The sequence below is a fragment of the Anopheles moucheti genome, chromosome 3 (assembly GCF_943734755.1).
Source record: "Anopheles moucheti chromosome 3, idAnoMoucSN_F20_07, whole genome shotgun sequence".
Lineage (NCBI taxonomy): Eukaryota > Metazoa > Arthropoda > Insecta > Diptera > Culicidae > Anopheles > Anopheles moucheti.
Genome location: NC_069141.1, coordinates 90,259,475 through 90,276,489, shown reverse-complemented (window position 1 = coordinate 90,276,489; position 17,015 = coordinate 90,259,475). Strand labels below are relative to the sequence as shown.

The window sequence follows — 17,015 nt, the reverse complement described above, 5'->3', positions numbered from 1 at the left end:
TACCATGATGAATGGTATGCGGCTGGGTACGCGCGTAAATGGGTTTCGGATTGACCACAACACCTCACCGCGGTTGCGTAGCATCAAAACAGGATCAACTTTCCCAGCAATTTCTGCCTCGCAAAGATGGACGGTCTTGACACTAGCTTCGTTAAAAAAGTTGCTACTTTGACATGGAGGGTTTACGTTGATTCCCAGCGGTCAAAATCTTCGTTAAGCGGGCTTCACAGAGGCTTCACTCGTTCAAAGTGAAGCCTCTGTGAAGCCCGTTTAACGAAGAGTTTTTTTGTGCATGTATTGGTGTGCAGCGCGGTAACCGCTTAGGTATGGGTGCGTTATTTGCTTGCATATTGGGATTATGTCATCATTTCATAGGACAAAAAGTATTTTTTTAATAATTTATTATTGCTTTTATTAACATATTTTTCACTTGCACTTTTCTTGGTTATAGATATGGTGTTATGCGTAGGTCTGGAAATGGAACAAAGTTTCAATTAATGAATAAATCATTATATTTTGTATAAAACACACCAAAGTGCACACTTACCATGCTTCATTTTCTGTCCTTTTCGCTTCATTCTTCGTGAGCAGTGTTCATGGTCTTGTCCTTCGTGCCAACCACTTTTCAATAACAAAAAATTAACCTACACCGATAAAAGGAAGATGTAAATTAGAGGAATTATACAAAATTTATTGAATTCAGTTACTTACCAAAATCCCGCAGTAGCCTTCATGTGTTTTCAGCGTCAACTTGTCTCGACGATGCGTTGGTCAACTTTCCACCACTTTTCTCTATGTTGCCTTTCCGATTTCAGTGGCCTAACTTTCCAGTCACTTGGAGGTAGTTGGCTCTTTCGATTGGATGCCATTTTTAATCGTTTTTAATGGTTTTATACACCATTTTTCTTCTATTCTGACAAGACACCTTTCCACGTCGAAGCAAAACAAACTATGGCTACTACGGAAAGTCGGTCCTGTCAAAATGATTTTTACACACACATGGATAATTCCATAAGCTCAACGTGTACATACACATCGCGGACGGTGCGAAACTTTCGTAAAGTTCGGAAAGAGCGAGAGAAGAACATGCTTGACGAACAAAAAAACGGAGATAGCATGTGTCGATGCGTAAAAGTATAGGCCAACGAGGGTTGGAAGTGGGTGAAACGCAGAGAAACGAGTAAAAGCTTGACCGCTGGGTTGGTGCTGCTTTTTGGTATGTTACTGTACGTTGTTTTGGTTTTTGAAAATAATTTTTCTTACTGTAGAGAAGAATTCTTGCTGAATTCATACATTTTATGATATTTTTCTCAAGTTAAAAGTTTTCCAACAAATAGAGTAAAATCGCATTGGTTGTGAGCGTAAACAAGCTGGCACAATGTTGAGCGTAGGTTGTCCCACTGTGCGACGCTGCGAAATGTGTCAAATTTAAAAAGCCAGAACCAAACCGCCATCGTATAGATGGGTACACGGTCGCCATAGGACAGGTTGAGGCTGCATCTCTTGTCGTACTGTTGTGGACTGTTTGTATAATCAGCACAATTGCGGATTGTAGTGGAAAGTGTAAGTGTAGTGTACGACTCACTCATTTATTGTTTATAACATTGTGTCAACAATATCAACGTCTCGACAATGGACGCCAGTAATGGGCAAAGTGATCGTAATCAATCCAACAACAAGCCATCAAAATCGAACCAAAATGTGCAGGTTTACGTCCGCGTTCGGTAAGTGCTTGTTGGGAGCCATGTTCCACAAGGGCTAAAGCAGTACTTCCTACATTTGTATCCTATTGTAGACCGACCAATAGCCGAGAGAAGCTGATACGGTCACAGGAGGTTGTGGACGTGGTATCAAACCGGGAGCTGCAGTTAAAGTCGAAAAAGTTCACCTTCGATCGGACATTTTCACCGAATTGCAAGCAACATGAAGTCTACCAGGCAGTGGTGGCACCGTACATCGAGGAGGTGCTGTCTGGGTACAATTGTACGGTTTTTGCTTACGGCCAGACCGGAACAGGCAAAACATTCACTATGGTTGGGGAGGAAGAGCCGGAACTGAGTGCGGCCTGGGAAGATGACACGCAGACCGGAATAATCCCGCGGGCAGTGAGCCATTTGTTCGACGAGCTACGAATGACGGAGCTAGAGTTCTCCATGCGTATATCGTACCTTGAGCTATACAACGAAGAACTTTGCGACCTTCTGTCGACGGATGATTCGGTGAAGATTCGAATCTTTGACGATGTACAAAAGAAAGGATCGGTGATTGTGCAGGGCCTGGAAGAAATACCGGTACACAGCAAAGATGATGTTTATAAGCTGCTAGCGAAGGGTCAGGAACGGCGTAAGACAGCCTCAACGCTGATGAACGCCCAATCGTCCCGATCGCATACAATCTTTTCGATCATAGTCCACATCAAGGAGAATGGCAACGACGGCGAAGAGATGTTAAAAATAGGGAAGCTAAACCTTGTCGACCTGGCTGGAAGTGAAAACATCTCGAAAGCAGGTAATGAAAAGGGTATAAGGACCCGCGAAGCGGTTAACATTAACCAATCCTTGCTGACGCTCGGTCGGGTAATTACGGCACTGGTAGAGAAAACGCCACATATTCCGTACCGCGAATCGAAGCTAACGCGCTTACTGCAGGAATCGCTCGGAGGGCGTACGAAAACGTCCATCATTGCGACCGTATCGCCCGGAAACAAAGATTTCGAAGAAACGCTCAGCACGCTAGAGTATGCACACCGCGCGAAAAACATTCAAAACAGACCGGAAGCGAACCAGAAGCTGTCGAAGAAAACTGTTATCAAGGAGTACACAGAGGAGATCGATCGCTTAAAGCGCGATTTAATGGCAGCACGCGACAAGAATGGCATCTACCTGGCGGAAGAAACGTATAACGAAATGGTGTATAAATCGGAGGCGGCCACTAAGGAGCTAAACGATAAATCGGCTCTTATTAAAGCGCTAAAGGAGGATCTAGTGAAGAAGGAGTCTATCTTCAATGAGGTGGCTTGCAGTTTGGCTGAACGGGAAGAGGAACTGCGACGTACGGCGGATGATTTGGGGCAAACGCGTGTAGAGCTTTCGAATACTAAGCGCAACCTTTCGCAAACCAAGCGAAGATACGTAGAGAAGAAGGTTATACTCAAGCATCATTTGCAAACGGAGCAAATGCTCACGGGACAGGCGAATGAGTTAATCAACGTGGTGGAAACTGTGACGGAAGATGCGAATGGTTTGCATGTAAGTGTATGCTTTAATAATTATGATTACAACAAGTACACATAACTATCTGTAATTATGTTATGGCCGATAGGATACGGTTGATCGTCGCAAAGAACTGGATGACAGAAACAAGACTGCCTCGGAGCAGTTTGTCGATCGTGTACGCCATCGTATACGTACGATTCAGGACGATGTGGGAAAAATGGCGGAAGAATGTAATCGGCTTACTGTGGACATGAACGTGGGATGGGGTAAGCATTACTTCATTTCACGCTTATCAACAACTCTACAAAAAGTACTGCATATCATGTATTCGAACGTTTTTTCTACTTCACAGACAGTTATAACCACCAACAAGAACAAATGCAGAATGAAACCAAGAAACATCTTTCGACCCTAGAAACCGTGAGCCATAGCCTACTACAGCAGAACGCGACAATCGTGAAAGCTTTCAAAGAGATGATGGAAGGAAGGATGGATGAACGGCGTGATGAAATGGTTTGCTTTTTGGCTCAAGTGGAACAATCTCGCGAAACGTTGATGCAATCAGTCACCGGTACAATGGAAAAATTAAAGAACGGTATCCAAAGCACGATGGACACCCAGTTCGAGCAGACGCGAAAACAATACGAGCGAATGATAGAGCATGGCCGAACGCATGATACAAAATGTGCAGAGTTTTGTCAAACATTCACGGCCCAGTTGGGCGATCTCGACGCAATAACTTCGACCTTTGAACAACATCACGACCAGCTGCAAGACTACGTTCGACAGTCCAACCAGGAGCAACAGAGAGAACTGGAAGCAGCAAAGGAATTCGAACAAAACTTAAAGTCGTTGTTGGAGCTGCAAGTGAACAGCTTCATGGAACGAATGAAAGCTTCGAAACAGCAGCAAATGCAGCTTTCGCAGATCGTTACGGGAGTTTCCGATAAGATTGCCAGTCAGGGTAAAAAAGCTTCCGAGCAGTTGCACACCATTCGTCAAAAGATTGTCGATAAGACGAAAACGGTACAGGAGTGTTCCACGGAACGAGACCGCAACGTAAAGGAGTGTGGTGCGCTGGTACAGCAGCATCAATCCGAAATAAAAGAAACATTGGCAGGTGTGGATCTGTCGATCGCTGGAACTATTAGTCAGGAAATTAAAGAAACTATCGAGCAACAGCGTGATCGATTATCCACCAGCCAGGAACAAACTCGTGCACAGTTGTCAGAATTTACACACAGCTTTGAAGCACAGAATGGGCAGTTTGGAAAGGCGCATGGAGAAGGTATTGGACGTGTGGTTGGTAGTTTGCAAGCGCAACAAACCTCCAGACAACAGTTTGGCAGTGCGCACTGTGGCCATACGCAGCGTATCGGACAAGCTATCGAAACCTACGAGCACAAAGCGAAAGATAAACAGCTAGTCGAGTTGCAGAACGATTTCGAACGGTTCCACGAGAAGGATCTAACCTTCTATCAATCGACCGGAAAAACGCCAATTCGTAAGAAGGTTCAGTATCCCCGGGATATTGCACAGACTTCACCAGATGAGCGTATAATTAGGCGATTTTGGCGCGATCGCGGTATGGCCGAAGTGGACCTTTCTGCAACGATTTGTGAAGTGAGGAATATAATGTGTTGCCAATGAGTGTGTACATTTCAAAGAAAATATTTGCCATTTTAGGACATGGAAGAGACGAATCCAATATCCGTGCCGGAAATACGAAATTCGACACCATTAATGCAGCGATCCAGTATGCTGAACCTGGATGAGGAACGGCAACACTTCAAAGAGCTTCAAATTTCCAACATTGGTTCAAAGGTAATACCATGTTTCCATTGTTGCTATGACTTGTTCTTACCCGTTCACCTGATTTCCCCCTGATTCTAGATCCATTCCGTGCAAATGCTCGAAGAAAGTGTGGAGGAAAACAAAGAAAACATCTAACTTACAACTGTAAGCAAAGTGAACAGCTATCACTAAATGGTAGTGGAACCGAATAGCATCGTCGTTATGTCGTTATCCTCGTTTGCAATTGTCTTGACGATCAGAGGCATCACTTCTCAGAACCTTAAGCAACGTTAACTTGTACACAATAATATTTACAGTCAAAAGCAGGTAATAGCATAATTTGATTTTAACTAACGGTCGCCTTTTCACACAGTTTTTACACCGTACAATCCAAATTTTAACCATTTATATGCAAACAAGGTTTAATGCTGGTTATGTAAGTGTGTATAACAGATACTTTTTATATAAATAGCCCCTCTAGGAACTAGTGTTTCCCTTACGCACAGCAGTGGATATTTAACTGTTACGGAGATTTTAAATAAAATTATAACTTGAAACATTTTTTTTGTACAGATATTGTTAACATCAAGACACATGTTTCCGCTTTTCGCTTTTTAGCATTTCTCCTTTTATTCTCTTGTTTGTGTTCTCCTGTTTTTCTCTCGCCAGTCACATTTATGTATGGTACGGTATTTGTATTGAACTTATATACCTTTCTTCTTTGCTGAGGGTTATCTCATTTGACACTACGGAAGAGATGCAATGTGATTGTTTGCCGTTGATACGATGATTTAAAATGATTAGTTTGCCGTCTCGTGTATAGTACACCCCTTAGGAGCTCAAGAAAATCGCTACCAGGTGTTTCTAATCCGTTAGCTATCGTAATTATACTGCTCATTATCAGCTAAACATATGGCGCTCAACTAGGGAGTTATCGAACCGCACTAAGCGCACTTGGTAGCACTTTATTTGAGCTCGAAAGTCAGTGTAAGTTACCGTATTGCAAACCGATTACTGGTGTCTTAAAACATATGTTTCGTTTCCTCGTTATAACTACGTGTAGGTGCATTTGTTTATCTTACTGGTAGTGAATGGTATAGATTGAGGTGAAGACTCTCTAAAAGATCTTCCCCACAAGTTCAGTTCCTTATGCTCAACTAGACGCGTGTTGTATGAATAATTGATGTGCCGTGTGCCCTTGCCATGTGACAATTTTCACTTTATATAACTTTAGCAGTGTGCACGGCAGCGTGTTTTGTTTAGAAAATTCCCTCCTGTGAGCATTCGGGGATTCGAATCGTTTCGAGTAAGAAATTCATAACACAAAAGTTCCATTATAGTATTAAAAAGATGTTTTATCAATCCATATACACATACACAAAAGGATAAACCCTTTTTTCTTAAGTCGATACTGGCACTCATCCTCCTGCTTGAACATAAACAGGTTGATCATACCTTGGTTTATTAATCGATAAAGTAACAAAAAACATCCGCAAATTGGAGTAAATCATAAAACTGTGTGTAGAGAATTGTTTCTTTGTTTTTTTTTATTGTGATCACATTTGAAAAGAAAAGCAGAGACAGTACCGCATTTTCGTTTTACCCTCCACAACCGTCTTCTTCACTATTCTCAACAGTTCGTCTACATGCGGCAGAACAGAACAGAGGCTGACCGTGAATCCTCACCCGATTAAATGAAACGTAACTGAAACGCGATAATAATGGTAATTTCGTTTTCTAACCCATCTTGAGGAACGTACGATCGAGTAGTTTGCCCTAAAGAAAAATGTTCTACCCTCCTTCTGGTGAAAGGATGTCAAGAGTAAGTAGTTCGGAGTTACATTATCCCTTCGAGTGCATTTGTCGCGTTTAATGGTTCGTTGTTGTTTTGTGTGTTTGTCCTGCGGTTTGTTTTCCGAAAGGGAAACCCCGTCCAATCGGCAGCTTATGATCGTAATGTACGTGCGATTGTGTTCTTAACTCCAGAATGAAACCATACCGTACGTTTCCATAACCTCTTCCGTCTACTATTTCGTACCGCTTGTGTTGGTTTGTTCGGAGGACTAAAAGCGCATTACGATGCGCTGTTGTTGATTGCAAAAATTCCTTACACGATACATTCCATTTTGTTCTATCTTCCCGGGTGCATTTGCGTGTCTCTGTGTACTTTGGGTACCGGTTTAGTTGCATTGCTGGTTGCATGAAGAATTTGTCCATTTCTCTCTTTCTCTCTCTCTCTCTCTCCTTCATACGGTCCATAGGGAACTGAGATCAGTAGCCGGACAGGATACACGGTAGCCACCCTATTCCTGTTTTAGTCCATTGGCAGTGGGCTGTGTGGCAGCTGCTAGGGCCGCTTCCCGTCTGCTTGCCTGTGTTTGCGTGAAGCGAGAGTATTAGTTAAGTTAAGTTCAGATATGCTACGTAGCTTCTTATGTACCTGATACCATATCACTAGCCGACCGATCAGCATGAAGGTGAAGACGAGCGCTGGTCCGGACCGTTCGAACGGATCGCTCACCATGTAGTGCGAGTAGACAGCCAGGAACATCAGCAGCAGGAGCGTTATGTTAGCCGCATTTTTTATTTTATCTTATCGTTGCGATGAAAGACGAAATAGAAAATAGTAAGTAACTTCGATAAGGAGGACTCTATTTTTAATTCAAGACTAGAACATTTCGAGCGATCTTGAATCATTAAACTCTGGTTGGATGCTTTTGAGTAATATTTTATTCTTGTTTTATGACTCAAGCACATCACACAAGAGCCATATGGTCAAAAACACGAACAAAAACTTGGATTAGGATTTGAATGAAAAAAAAACAACTCCAATCTGTGTCTTTTCCACTGGTAGTCCATGAATTTTCCACCCCAGGGCATCATGCTTGCTCTGTTTCGATATCTTCAGCAAACAACCATCGGCCGCAGTTTTGATACTTACGGCTAGGAATGAGCACCATGGCCAACCCGCACAGGACCTCCAGTCCGCCGACCGATCGTCGGTACCATTTCGAGGGTATTTTGAACTCCAGCAGTGTCGAGAGGGGAAACACTTTCGCATACTTGACGTAGTTCTTGCGCTGTAACGAAAATCATAAATATTGGTTAGTGTGGGGTAGAATACGGGAAACCGGAGAGACCGGGGTGTTCCACAGACAATTGAAAGTTATTTTGGGTAGTTTTATTCGTGTCGATGGAATTACAATTTCAATTCATATTGTGGGGGCAATTGGGGCAGCTCTTGTAAAAACACATGTGGAGGGAAATGAAGTGGCTTTAGCAAAAATAAATTTGAGGTTAAGTTGGATTCTATTAGTGATTAGACTCAGCAGAGATCAATATTAATTCAACTCGGAAGCTACATTTAACCGTAGAGTTGTCAACCAAATTTACACACGTAAGTTGGCAACCGGCACACCCGGGTATTCCGTACGTTCTGACCATTGAGCTAAACAATGCTTTCTATCTATTTATATTCTTGCAAATCTTTGTGAATCGGAATGTTAAATGAATATAGAACTATAATGCAACATTATATACTCTGAGTTAGATGAGTGAAAATGGAATTTAATGTACTCTTCACATGGTTTTGAGGAATGTTGGACGGTCATACAATCATACAATCATACAAGAGGTCATACAATCTGAAACTTGCAATGTTCATAGGTCACAAACGGTTTACAGTACCTCACAATGAGCGATCAATTACCAGACGTTTATTCACTGTACTAAAAAGCGCCAGGCGTCCATAAACACGTGGTCGTGGTCGCTAATTGGTACTAACAACCCACCTTAACGTACAGTCATAACTCTTCATCTCCCATCCGTCCCCCTCGCGTAAGGTCTTCACCTGCTTTAAAAGGGCGCTTCTAATTTTGCTCTCCTAGAGTCTAGCGGTCTCTCTTCCATTTTCCCAAAGCGATCGTAAATGTGTCTTGTAAATGGTGGTTTGAAGTTAGTAATGTTTACACTCGTTGCCTCCAACCTCCCACTTCGAGAGAAGGGGAGCTTACCCATCACCTACGGCCGGCCGGTTTGGTTAGCCGACCTTGTGCATCCTGCTTCGAGTTCGCATTGCTCAGACATGGAGAAATGCACCGTCGATGAGGTAATTTCAACGAACGACATGTCCCAGTAGGAAGTGCAACCTCGACGATGGTGTGTTGATGGGTTTATAAAAAGACATTTTTCGAACTTGGAATAGGCGGGTGATGGTGGTACTCCGTGATCTACCTTAAGGTCGTTCCCTTTCGGTCCCCGGTGGGTAATGGTGAGTGTGGAAGGTCATCAACGGAAAAGACGCCACCGTTTGTCGTGTTGCTGTATAAATAGTGGTAGCGTTTCGGGACCGACAGTCATAGTTACCTCGAACTTAGTCGTGAGACCGCTCGCAGGGAGTATTTTAATGAGTGTTTTTGGGGTTAGTTAAATGTTTCTTTACGCAACGACTTCCTCCACCACATGGTGATTGGCTGACGAATGGGATTGAACCACCGTCATAGATAGTAGAGCAATCATCAACATATCACTCACTAAGCTAAAGAAAAATCATTCTCTGTTAAACTTCCTTCGGGCAGTGAGATAAAACCATCAAGCCTAGGAGCGATACAGGCGAGTGTAAATAATATCGAGATGATTTAAAGCCGCTGTAAAGCTGCCACGTTTGACGTGTGTATGTAAATAAATATCGGCACATCCCTTACATAAAACGCACGTGCGCATCGTAATGGAGACGCCCGGTGTTTGATGAGTGTTTCCCACAGAAACAGCGAGCGGTTGTCAAGGAAACGGAAGGAAACGGTTCGGAGTGATCTGTTCTATCTCATAGCGATCGGCAACGTTATGGTAACCGACGGATGGTGATCTATATCCATCTTCATGCTTCTGCGTGGAACAATTGACGCAAGTATGTGCTGCTTAAGACATCAGACGCGTCAAGCTTATTGGAAGGTCGGTTAAAACATTCCAACAACGGCGAGGAGCGGTTTGAACAATCCCGCATACATTATCGGCTTTTTGCATCCACTTTCGTGAGTGCCGTTCTCTGACGTAGATCCCAACAACTTGACAATGACTGAGGCACTTTCCACATTGCTACACCGTCGCGCGTAAGATAGAAAAGCATCGTGCCCCGAGTAATGCGTCACCTGACACATCTTAATCCATCTGAATGGGATTAAATTTAGTACTTTTAAATGGTGCTAAAAATTCGCACCTGTAGAATAATAATACACATCTAAACGCTGCTCCACCCAAGCTCATGCAGCCGGCTTCCTTCATTATAAACGGAAGATATAAATATCATGAAATGTATAATGGGAAGGTGCAACATAATTGCGCCGTTGCGTGACAAACAGCCAAGTCATGTTAGTACCGCTAATCAGACGGCATTCATTAACGTTTGATGCCGTGTTTATGTTCTGAAGGTACATACAGTACCTTCAGGCCTCCCCGCGGTCCCGACCATCGCCGAACGGTGGGTGACAACCATTGACCTAACAGCAACACCAATACACGAAGCTGCACGAAAAATCCAGGGAAACTGTCGCGTTTATTTTTAATAGAATATTGCTCCTTTCCTACCATCCGCTATTTACTACTACCGGGCGGTTTCCTTTCCGTTTGGCCACGGTGAAACCAACGCGCATCATCGCGCCACGTTTCTCGCTTTGCCGGTCATAGGTTGGGTTTCGCTCGGGGTAGCTTTCTTGTTCAAACTCTCGCACCCTGTCCCTCTCTTGCCTTTACACTCGCAGTCAGATCGGGTGTCTGCATTCGATTTGAGTGTTTGAGTAGATTGAGGAGTAGATGAGGAAGGATTGCACTTACACTTATAGATGGCGTGCGAATCAATGTATTAGGATGGTCGGTCATCGTGTAAGGAATTTGTACATCATAGCGGAATGCAATCTGGTCAGGGTCAATGGGGTTATGTGAAAGAGATTTAGAGTAAATCTCATTTTCGATAAGGATCACTTAAGCGAATACTTACTGGCATCTGTCAACTGTCAAACACTATCGAGATCAATTTTTGGTTGTACAATAATCTTTTTAGTACAAACTCGAGTGTAGTGTTGTAAAACAACTTCATTTTTTTACGTAAAGCGGTTTGGTTCCCCCCAAAACTCGAATAAAATCCTCCCATGAGCTGATATCAATCAATGCATTGGAAAACTGATGGGATATCACAGACAACAGGCGCATCCGTAAAAAAAGGGGAAAGAAAAACGAAATCACCGAAAAAGAGACGTACAAAACAGAATCAACAACCACACACTCTGTCGTACCTATTTATACATCGACCCAGGATCGACCCGCCGATGGTGGTTCTTCAAGTTCAAGCGATTCTCTCTCTCTCTCTATCTCTCATGGCCACACGCCATTACGGTTTGGCAATGGCCGCACGTCGCCGTCTTTGAGCTGCCGGGGCTCTCTCGTGCTCCCGCAATCACTGCTCAGTGTTTACTTTGATTGATCGATGGATATATCCCGCCGATAACTCACCGGATCGGCGCTTGATGCGATCGTGTGTACGAATCGCAAACCCCTTCGAAGATCCTCATTACTACTGCCACTCTTTTCCTCTTGCTCCCCCCCCTTGCTCCCCCCCCCTCCCCTCAGGCAGCTTCTCGGAATTGTTTATCCTACCGGTCGATTTATGATGGTGGTACCGATCGATGCGGTAATGAACTTTTGTTTATAGATATCAGGTACTTGTAGATCTTGTGGGAGATTATCTCCCACATTCATTATCTTACCAAAAACAGCTCAACTTTCTATCGGGATAGATCGAGATGTGACACAGTTTTGCTGTGCGAAGGTTGAGTTATTCGTTGCATAATATCCTGTAGTGCCGTAAGTGCAACGCGAGACTGGTGTATTACCTGCAGGACAAGTGTACCAAACATGCGGACCACAAGTGCACGGTTGATCGAAATAAATGTTGGTGAAGTCAATCACGATGAGTGCGTCAATTTGAATTTGCAATGAGACCGTTCCAAGCGTGGCACGATCACGTTTCGAAAGCAGCAAACGTCATTGCCCTTCAGAATATTGATTTCACCCAAAAGGAAAACCAAAATCTCGAATATCGGAACGAAAAACAATAATGATCACAGTGCAAGAGAAAGCGATTGCAATGGTAATAAATCATCATCTGGGTGCATGCATCGTGGGCTGTGGGGCACGATGTAAGTCTGTAAAGGAACGGCAAACCGTGTGGCATCGTGTGTTTTGGCTTTGGTTCATGTTTCCTTTCCATTTTTCCTCATGGATACCCGCTCGATTAAGGTGGCAATATTTATACACCAAATTTATCGGCTATTGGATCGATTTTGGCAGCGGCGAAATACCCCAACCCCCAGGTTTTGTCGTTGTTTCCCTGGTTGGTTAAAGGCGGAACGTAATATGAGGTGTAATCGTTGATGTGCGCTCTACGAGCAGCTGCATAATTGAGCGGCGGCCTAATGAATAATCGAATGATGCAAGCACCGGTTAGGGTAGCTAGCAGAGAAGAAATGGTTGTTTATGCCCTTACACGTGTCCTTAATGTGTTTTCCATCTAACGAGCCATTGATTAGGGTGGAGATAATTTTCCGCGGGAAAATGACATTTTAATTGCACCGTCGTAGGTACCTGCTGCTAGAATTTAGTACAGTTGTACTAAAATTGAGCTACGTTTCATTGAAATCCTTTAATGATAAAGCGTTATAGTGTTAGCATTTAGTATTTAGTACGCGCCATTACACTGCTACAACATTGAAGACAGATCGTACCGTGATGTACGCAACCCACTTCCTTTTCATCATGGCCACGAGCATGTTCAAAAAGTGATGCAAAATAGGTAACGGTGTGGAAATAGCCCATCGGCACAAACAAACATCTAAAAACGACAAGTTCATAGTGCACGGTGCCAACAAATAGGTAACGGTTACGAAATGGTAATGTGCACCGTTTTACCGCTTTAATAACTTGTTAAAGTCCGCTTACACAGATGAAAGGTGGAGGGGACACCGTTTTTGTTCCTAAATTCCCCAAATGTTTATGTTTGAAAGTTTGAAAATACCACCACCGAATGGAGAGATCACTGACACGCACATCACGCCGCGGTGATGGCATGGGCCAACGGCCAACGCGGGAAAACCAAAACAAAATAACACAAAATTAAAGCAAAATCCCGTTTTTGTCATTCAAAATAACAAAAATCATGGATTGAAACGGGAGGGCGTCGGCAAAAGAGTAGTGTGTCATGTGGGCATCTACCTCTAGCTCGCCTCTTTGCGCCGCTTCCCTCCCTCGGAGGAGTAGTAGATGTTCTACTTTCCGAATGGGTTTCGCTACCTTGCTTCGCTCGTCGCTTTCGATTGATAGTCTACCGCTTCTGCCGCGCGCCATCTTTGAGCGTTGGTTCAGATGCCACCATCGAGGCATGGTGAAGGATCACGGTGAACGGCAGCACAACAAAATGTAGCAAAATTTGCTCCGATTGCTATTTTAATAAGTGTTCCACCCCGACAAGCAATGGGACACGTACAGTGAGTGTCAAGGGATGTGGGACCCGAGCGACGAGTGTAGCGTTATTATTTGTCTGTGAGCATCGTTCTAATCAGTAACGAGATAATTTATACTTTAATGAATAGAGGTATGTTTGATGCTGTTTATTCTCAAAATGAATTATGGAAATATATTTGCGATCGTTCTGAAGGATTGTAGAAGACCGCCCTCGTAAGAAGAAACAAACAATCCTTTCACTGTGGGACGTACTGTGTTAAGCGGGTTGAATAAAAGCGTCCTCAATGTGCAACCGCACACGCTTGAGACCCGAGTGTCGCCTCTCTACACTTCGTGCAAATGCATATCATTAATTTCGAGGGCAACAATACACTTGCGAAGCGTGTCGGTCTATTCTAGGGGTGTTTTGTTGTTGTTGTAGTTGTTGGAAAAACTCGCCTCCACTCGTGTCTTTTTATCTCGAAAAAACATTGAATGAACGCGAGAGGAAAGTGTGTGAGGAAAATGACCCAAGTGTCTGTTATGGAGGCGATCAACGGGGATCTCGATTTGGCAGATACAAATGAAGGTAGCAAGTGACTAAAATTACACCGATAAATGGTGGATTTATGCATGTTCGTGTCTTTGATGAAGACTTTAAGCTGAGACATTGCGAATAAAGGATTTTATCCAAGATTCTTGTCGGGTACTGTACAGAGAGTTCGTGATGAATGTACTAACACAAGATCAACTCCCTTTACAACCCCACTGCAGAAGAATGCATTATTAATTCTGGACAACTCTACTGATAATCCACCACCTAACACACACATCGACAGGTCAACCTACCAAATCTCGATGCAGGTCCTTGCTGAGGTGTGGCGAAATCTTCATGATGCCGATAAATATGAAGAACAGCCCGAGCAGTATCGAGAGGCTCCTCAACACCAGCGAGGACATTTTCTGCGTGTTCTGCGTAATTTTGACGCCTTTTCTGGGTTCGCGGGTGTCACGGGGGAAACTGCTATAGAGACGAACACACGCTGTCACGCGGTTTGTCGGATGTTGGCTGGTGGTTTCTACTGAAGACTCGGGATCAGAATTCTACGTTTTTTCGTTCGCACTCGTTGCGTATTGCAACTTCACTTATTCAATGCTCTTTTTCCTGATTTTCGTATTGCCAAATTTTCACACCAATTTTCACTTCCACACCACACTTGGGATTGCTTTTTAGAGATATGCCAAGAAATGCCTTCGTTAAACACTATACACTCACACTCGACATACACCGGAGCACAGAACAGTGCTTGTTTCGGGGGAAAAGATGCTGCAGGTGTGCAGTAAGCGTTACCTGTGTTATCTCGAAGCACTTTTCGATTACTACCTCTTTGCGTTGACAGCAAAAAAGATATGGCCAACGGAGAAAAAGAACGCCGACGGGATTCTTTAACACCTCAGGCAAACGAGAAGCCTTGCTCACGGACACTAATCAATAACCGACGACGAGAAAAAGCGCGATGGCCGATGATGCTGGCTGGCTGGTTTGTTGGCCGCTAGATGTTGACGGCCCTTATTGAGAGGGGGTTGAAAAATTCTACCAGGTCAGAGCGAGATAGTGCGAGCGGGTGTCGACGGGGTGCGCACGCGTTCAAAATGTGTGTCCGCTGACCTCACGGGAAGCGTGAGCACCGGGTGAGGGGTGGTGGTGGTGAGGTGTGCGTGTGTAAGGAGCGTGCGAGAAAGGACTCCACTGCCCGAGGACGAACCAACTGTCATCGACCGATGGCACTGCGTATGCCACACATACACACACACGCGAACCCAGTCCAATGCCAACTGTCAAATTAAAATGACAGTTAGTACAAATTTCAAACCCGTGTGTGTAAATCACGTTCGCGGGGCTACTACTTGGATCGGCTTGGAGTGCTTTCTCACTGTTCCGTTTCAGGCACCTGTTGATGTGTGCGAGGCGCGTTTCGCTTTCATTCGAATGCTAATCGATGCGAAAAGGGTTCTATTCTGGTAAATTAATTTCCCCCCTTTATTGCTTCATTGTTGTTTGTCCTGCACAACTGTATCGAACGTACGCACGCGCCACACACATACACACACGCACACACTTACACGCACGCACGCCCCGCACACATTGATTCGCAATCGCGCTATTTTCTGCTCGCTTTTCGACTTTTGTCGTCGTCGTCGGTTTATTTCTTTGATGCGGCCACGCGGGCTGATGCTTTTCGTCTGGGAGCTCCGACTTTCTGCGCTCGGTGGCTAACCCACCGTGTTGCTGTTATTTGATTGCGATTTGCCGGACATTTTCCCAATGCCAAACTCTCGCTCTCTTTCGCTTCTCCGAAGCCGAGGGGTTGTGATGTGCTGCTTCTCTCATTTGCATTTATTTTTGAACAACCAAACGAATGTTTCTCGCGATGCGCTTCTTTGGCACGTCGTTTGTTACTGTTTTGCATGAGATTCAATGTACTAACGGCGTCATGGTGTTGGCGGAAAGCTTGGCGAGAAGTATACACAAGGCACAGGAACAGGAAATACAAGCATTCTGTAAAGACATTGCCTAAAAGGAACCCAAAATTAATATTTTTAGAACAAAAATTAGTGCGGCTAAAAATGTCATACAAATTTTCCAACTTTGGGCGTTTGTGTGGATATAAACTACAACTGCTCAACTAAAAAAGGCATGAATAAAATGAAGAAACGGCTCGTTTTTCAGTGGGATTTGTTGCAACCGGTAATCTGAATGCTCATTGTACAGAAAGCGACATCTTGTGTTCGCGCTCCAAACCATGGTAGGAAACGTTTCAAAGGTTTGTGTCTTCGCTTTACGATAGAAAACAATAGAACGCTTCTAACGGCAACAACATTTACATTCTTTCTTCATCCAACAACACATTCTTCAGACAGTTATTTTATTATTACAATCTAACTTAAAACGCTTTTATTTGTTTCCTTCGTTTATCGTTTGCTTTCCGCGCATTACATTCATTGCATTGCATTTTTTCACGCTGGCGCGATCTCTTTTCGCTCCCTTCAACTATTCTGGATGGGATCTACCACACGTGCTTCTGCCCGCTAACCGCGAAGATATACCTTCGAAGATACTACAAAAGGAAAACACAAAATCATACTAAAAATGCCGCTACGAAATACTTCATTAGAACACGCGGAACAAGCGGAACTAAATCGATTGCTTAAGCGTTTGTCTTTTAGCGCTTTGCGCACTCTTTTACGCGCAATGTTTCAGGGGTCTGTCCCTCCCGCTACTCGATGCTTCTGATTGCTGCTTACTTACGAAAACCACGCTAGAAAAATGTATGGTATAGCACGATCGTTTTTTAGCTAATAAAGGAAGAAGCAGCCCACACTGTATTTGTTTGCTGTGTTTGCAGTAGAAAAAATGGTTTCGATGGAAATTTCAAGATGTACACGAGATTAAAAGCTATGTCCCTCTATCTCTCTCTCTTCCTTGTTTGCCTCTTTTCGAATTGTTGAATGCAT

The 17,015-nt window shown here is 43.8% G+C and overlaps 2 protein-coding genes and 1 long non-coding RNA gene across 5 annotated transcripts; 1 reads left to right on the top strand and 2 right to left on the bottom strand.

The window, feature by feature from the left end:
- Window positions 1–393: 393 nt before the first annotated feature.
- LOC128305231 (uncharacterized) lies at window positions 394–849 on the bottom strand. Its single transcript, XR_008287452.1, has 3 exons — window positions 712–849; window positions 548–644; window positions 394–471 (listed from the first exon to the last, which is right to left on the bottom strand). It is a non-coding gene; the product is annotated as an uncharacterized LOC128305231 (long non-coding RNA).
- A 710-nt stretch (window positions 850–1,559) lies between these two features.
- On the top strand, window positions 1,560–5,535 carry LOC128302216 (kinesin-like protein Klp61F). The gene is made up of 6 exons (XM_053038983.1): window positions 1,560–1,724; window positions 1,796–3,248; window positions 3,322–3,481; window positions 3,568–4,838; window positions 4,902–5,039; window positions 5,109–5,535. Exons 1-6 carry the CDS (start codon window positions 1,633–1,635, stop codon window positions 5,163–5,165), a joined length of 3,171 nt encoding a protein of 1,056 aa, XP_052894943.1. The 5' UTR covers window positions 1,560–1,632; the 3' UTR covers window positions 5,166–5,535.
- Window positions 5,536–5,616: 81 nt separating this feature from the next.
- On the bottom strand, window positions 5,617–15,709 carry LOC128301137 (novel acetylcholine receptor chaperone). 3 transcript variants are annotated; one of them, XM_053037466.1, is made up of 5 exons: window positions 14,851–15,709; window positions 14,349–14,725; window positions 7,951–8,089; window positions 7,450–7,601; window positions 5,617–7,381 (listed from the first exon to the last, which is right to left on the bottom strand). In XM_053037466.1, exons 2-5 carry the CDS (start codon window positions 14,457–14,459, stop codon window positions 7,313–7,315), a joined length of 471 nt encoding a protein of 156 aa, XP_052893426.1. In that variant the 5' UTR covers window positions 14,460–14,725; window positions 14,851–15,709; the 3' UTR covers window positions 5,617–7,312. The 3 variants fall into 3 exon arrangements, with proteins under 3 accessions (XP_052893426.1, XP_052893429.1, XP_052893428.1); XM_053037469.1 differs by having other exon boundaries at window positions 14,884–15,709; XM_053037468.1 differs by having other exon boundaries at window positions 14,349–15,335; window positions 15,624–15,695.
- Window positions 15,710–17,015: the final 1,306 nt, after the last annotated feature.

What these genes read in the sequence shown, in the direction of transcription:
- LOC128302216 (XM_053038983.1), top strand. Translation starts at nt 1,633, where the DNA reads ATGGACGCCAGTAATGGGCAAAGTGATCGTAATCAATCCAACAACAAG. An exon ending in CAGGTTTACGTCCGCGTTCG is followed by an intron (nt 1,725 to 1,795) that starts GTAAGTGCTTGT and finishes ATCCTATTGTAG; the next exon opens with ACCGACCAATAGCCGAGAGA. An exon ending in GGACATGAACGTGGGATGGG is followed by an intron (nt 3,482 to 3,567) that starts GTAAGCATTACT and finishes TCTACTTCACAG; the next exon opens with ACAGTTATAACCACCAACAA.
- LOC128301137 (XM_053037466.1), bottom strand. Translation starts at nt 14,459, where the DNA reads ATGTCCTCGCTGGTGTTGAGGAGCCTCTCGATACTGCTCGGGCTGTTC. An exon ending in CATGGTGCTCATTCCTAGCC is followed by an intron (nt 7,602 to 7,950) that starts GTAAGTATCAAA and finishes CGCAACGATAAG; the next exon opens with ATAAAATAAAAAATGCGGCT. An exon ending in GGCTAGTGATATGGTATCAG is followed by an intron (nt 7,382 to 7,449) that starts GTACATAAGAAG and finishes ACGCAAACACAG; the next exon opens with GCAAGCAGACGGGAAGCGGC.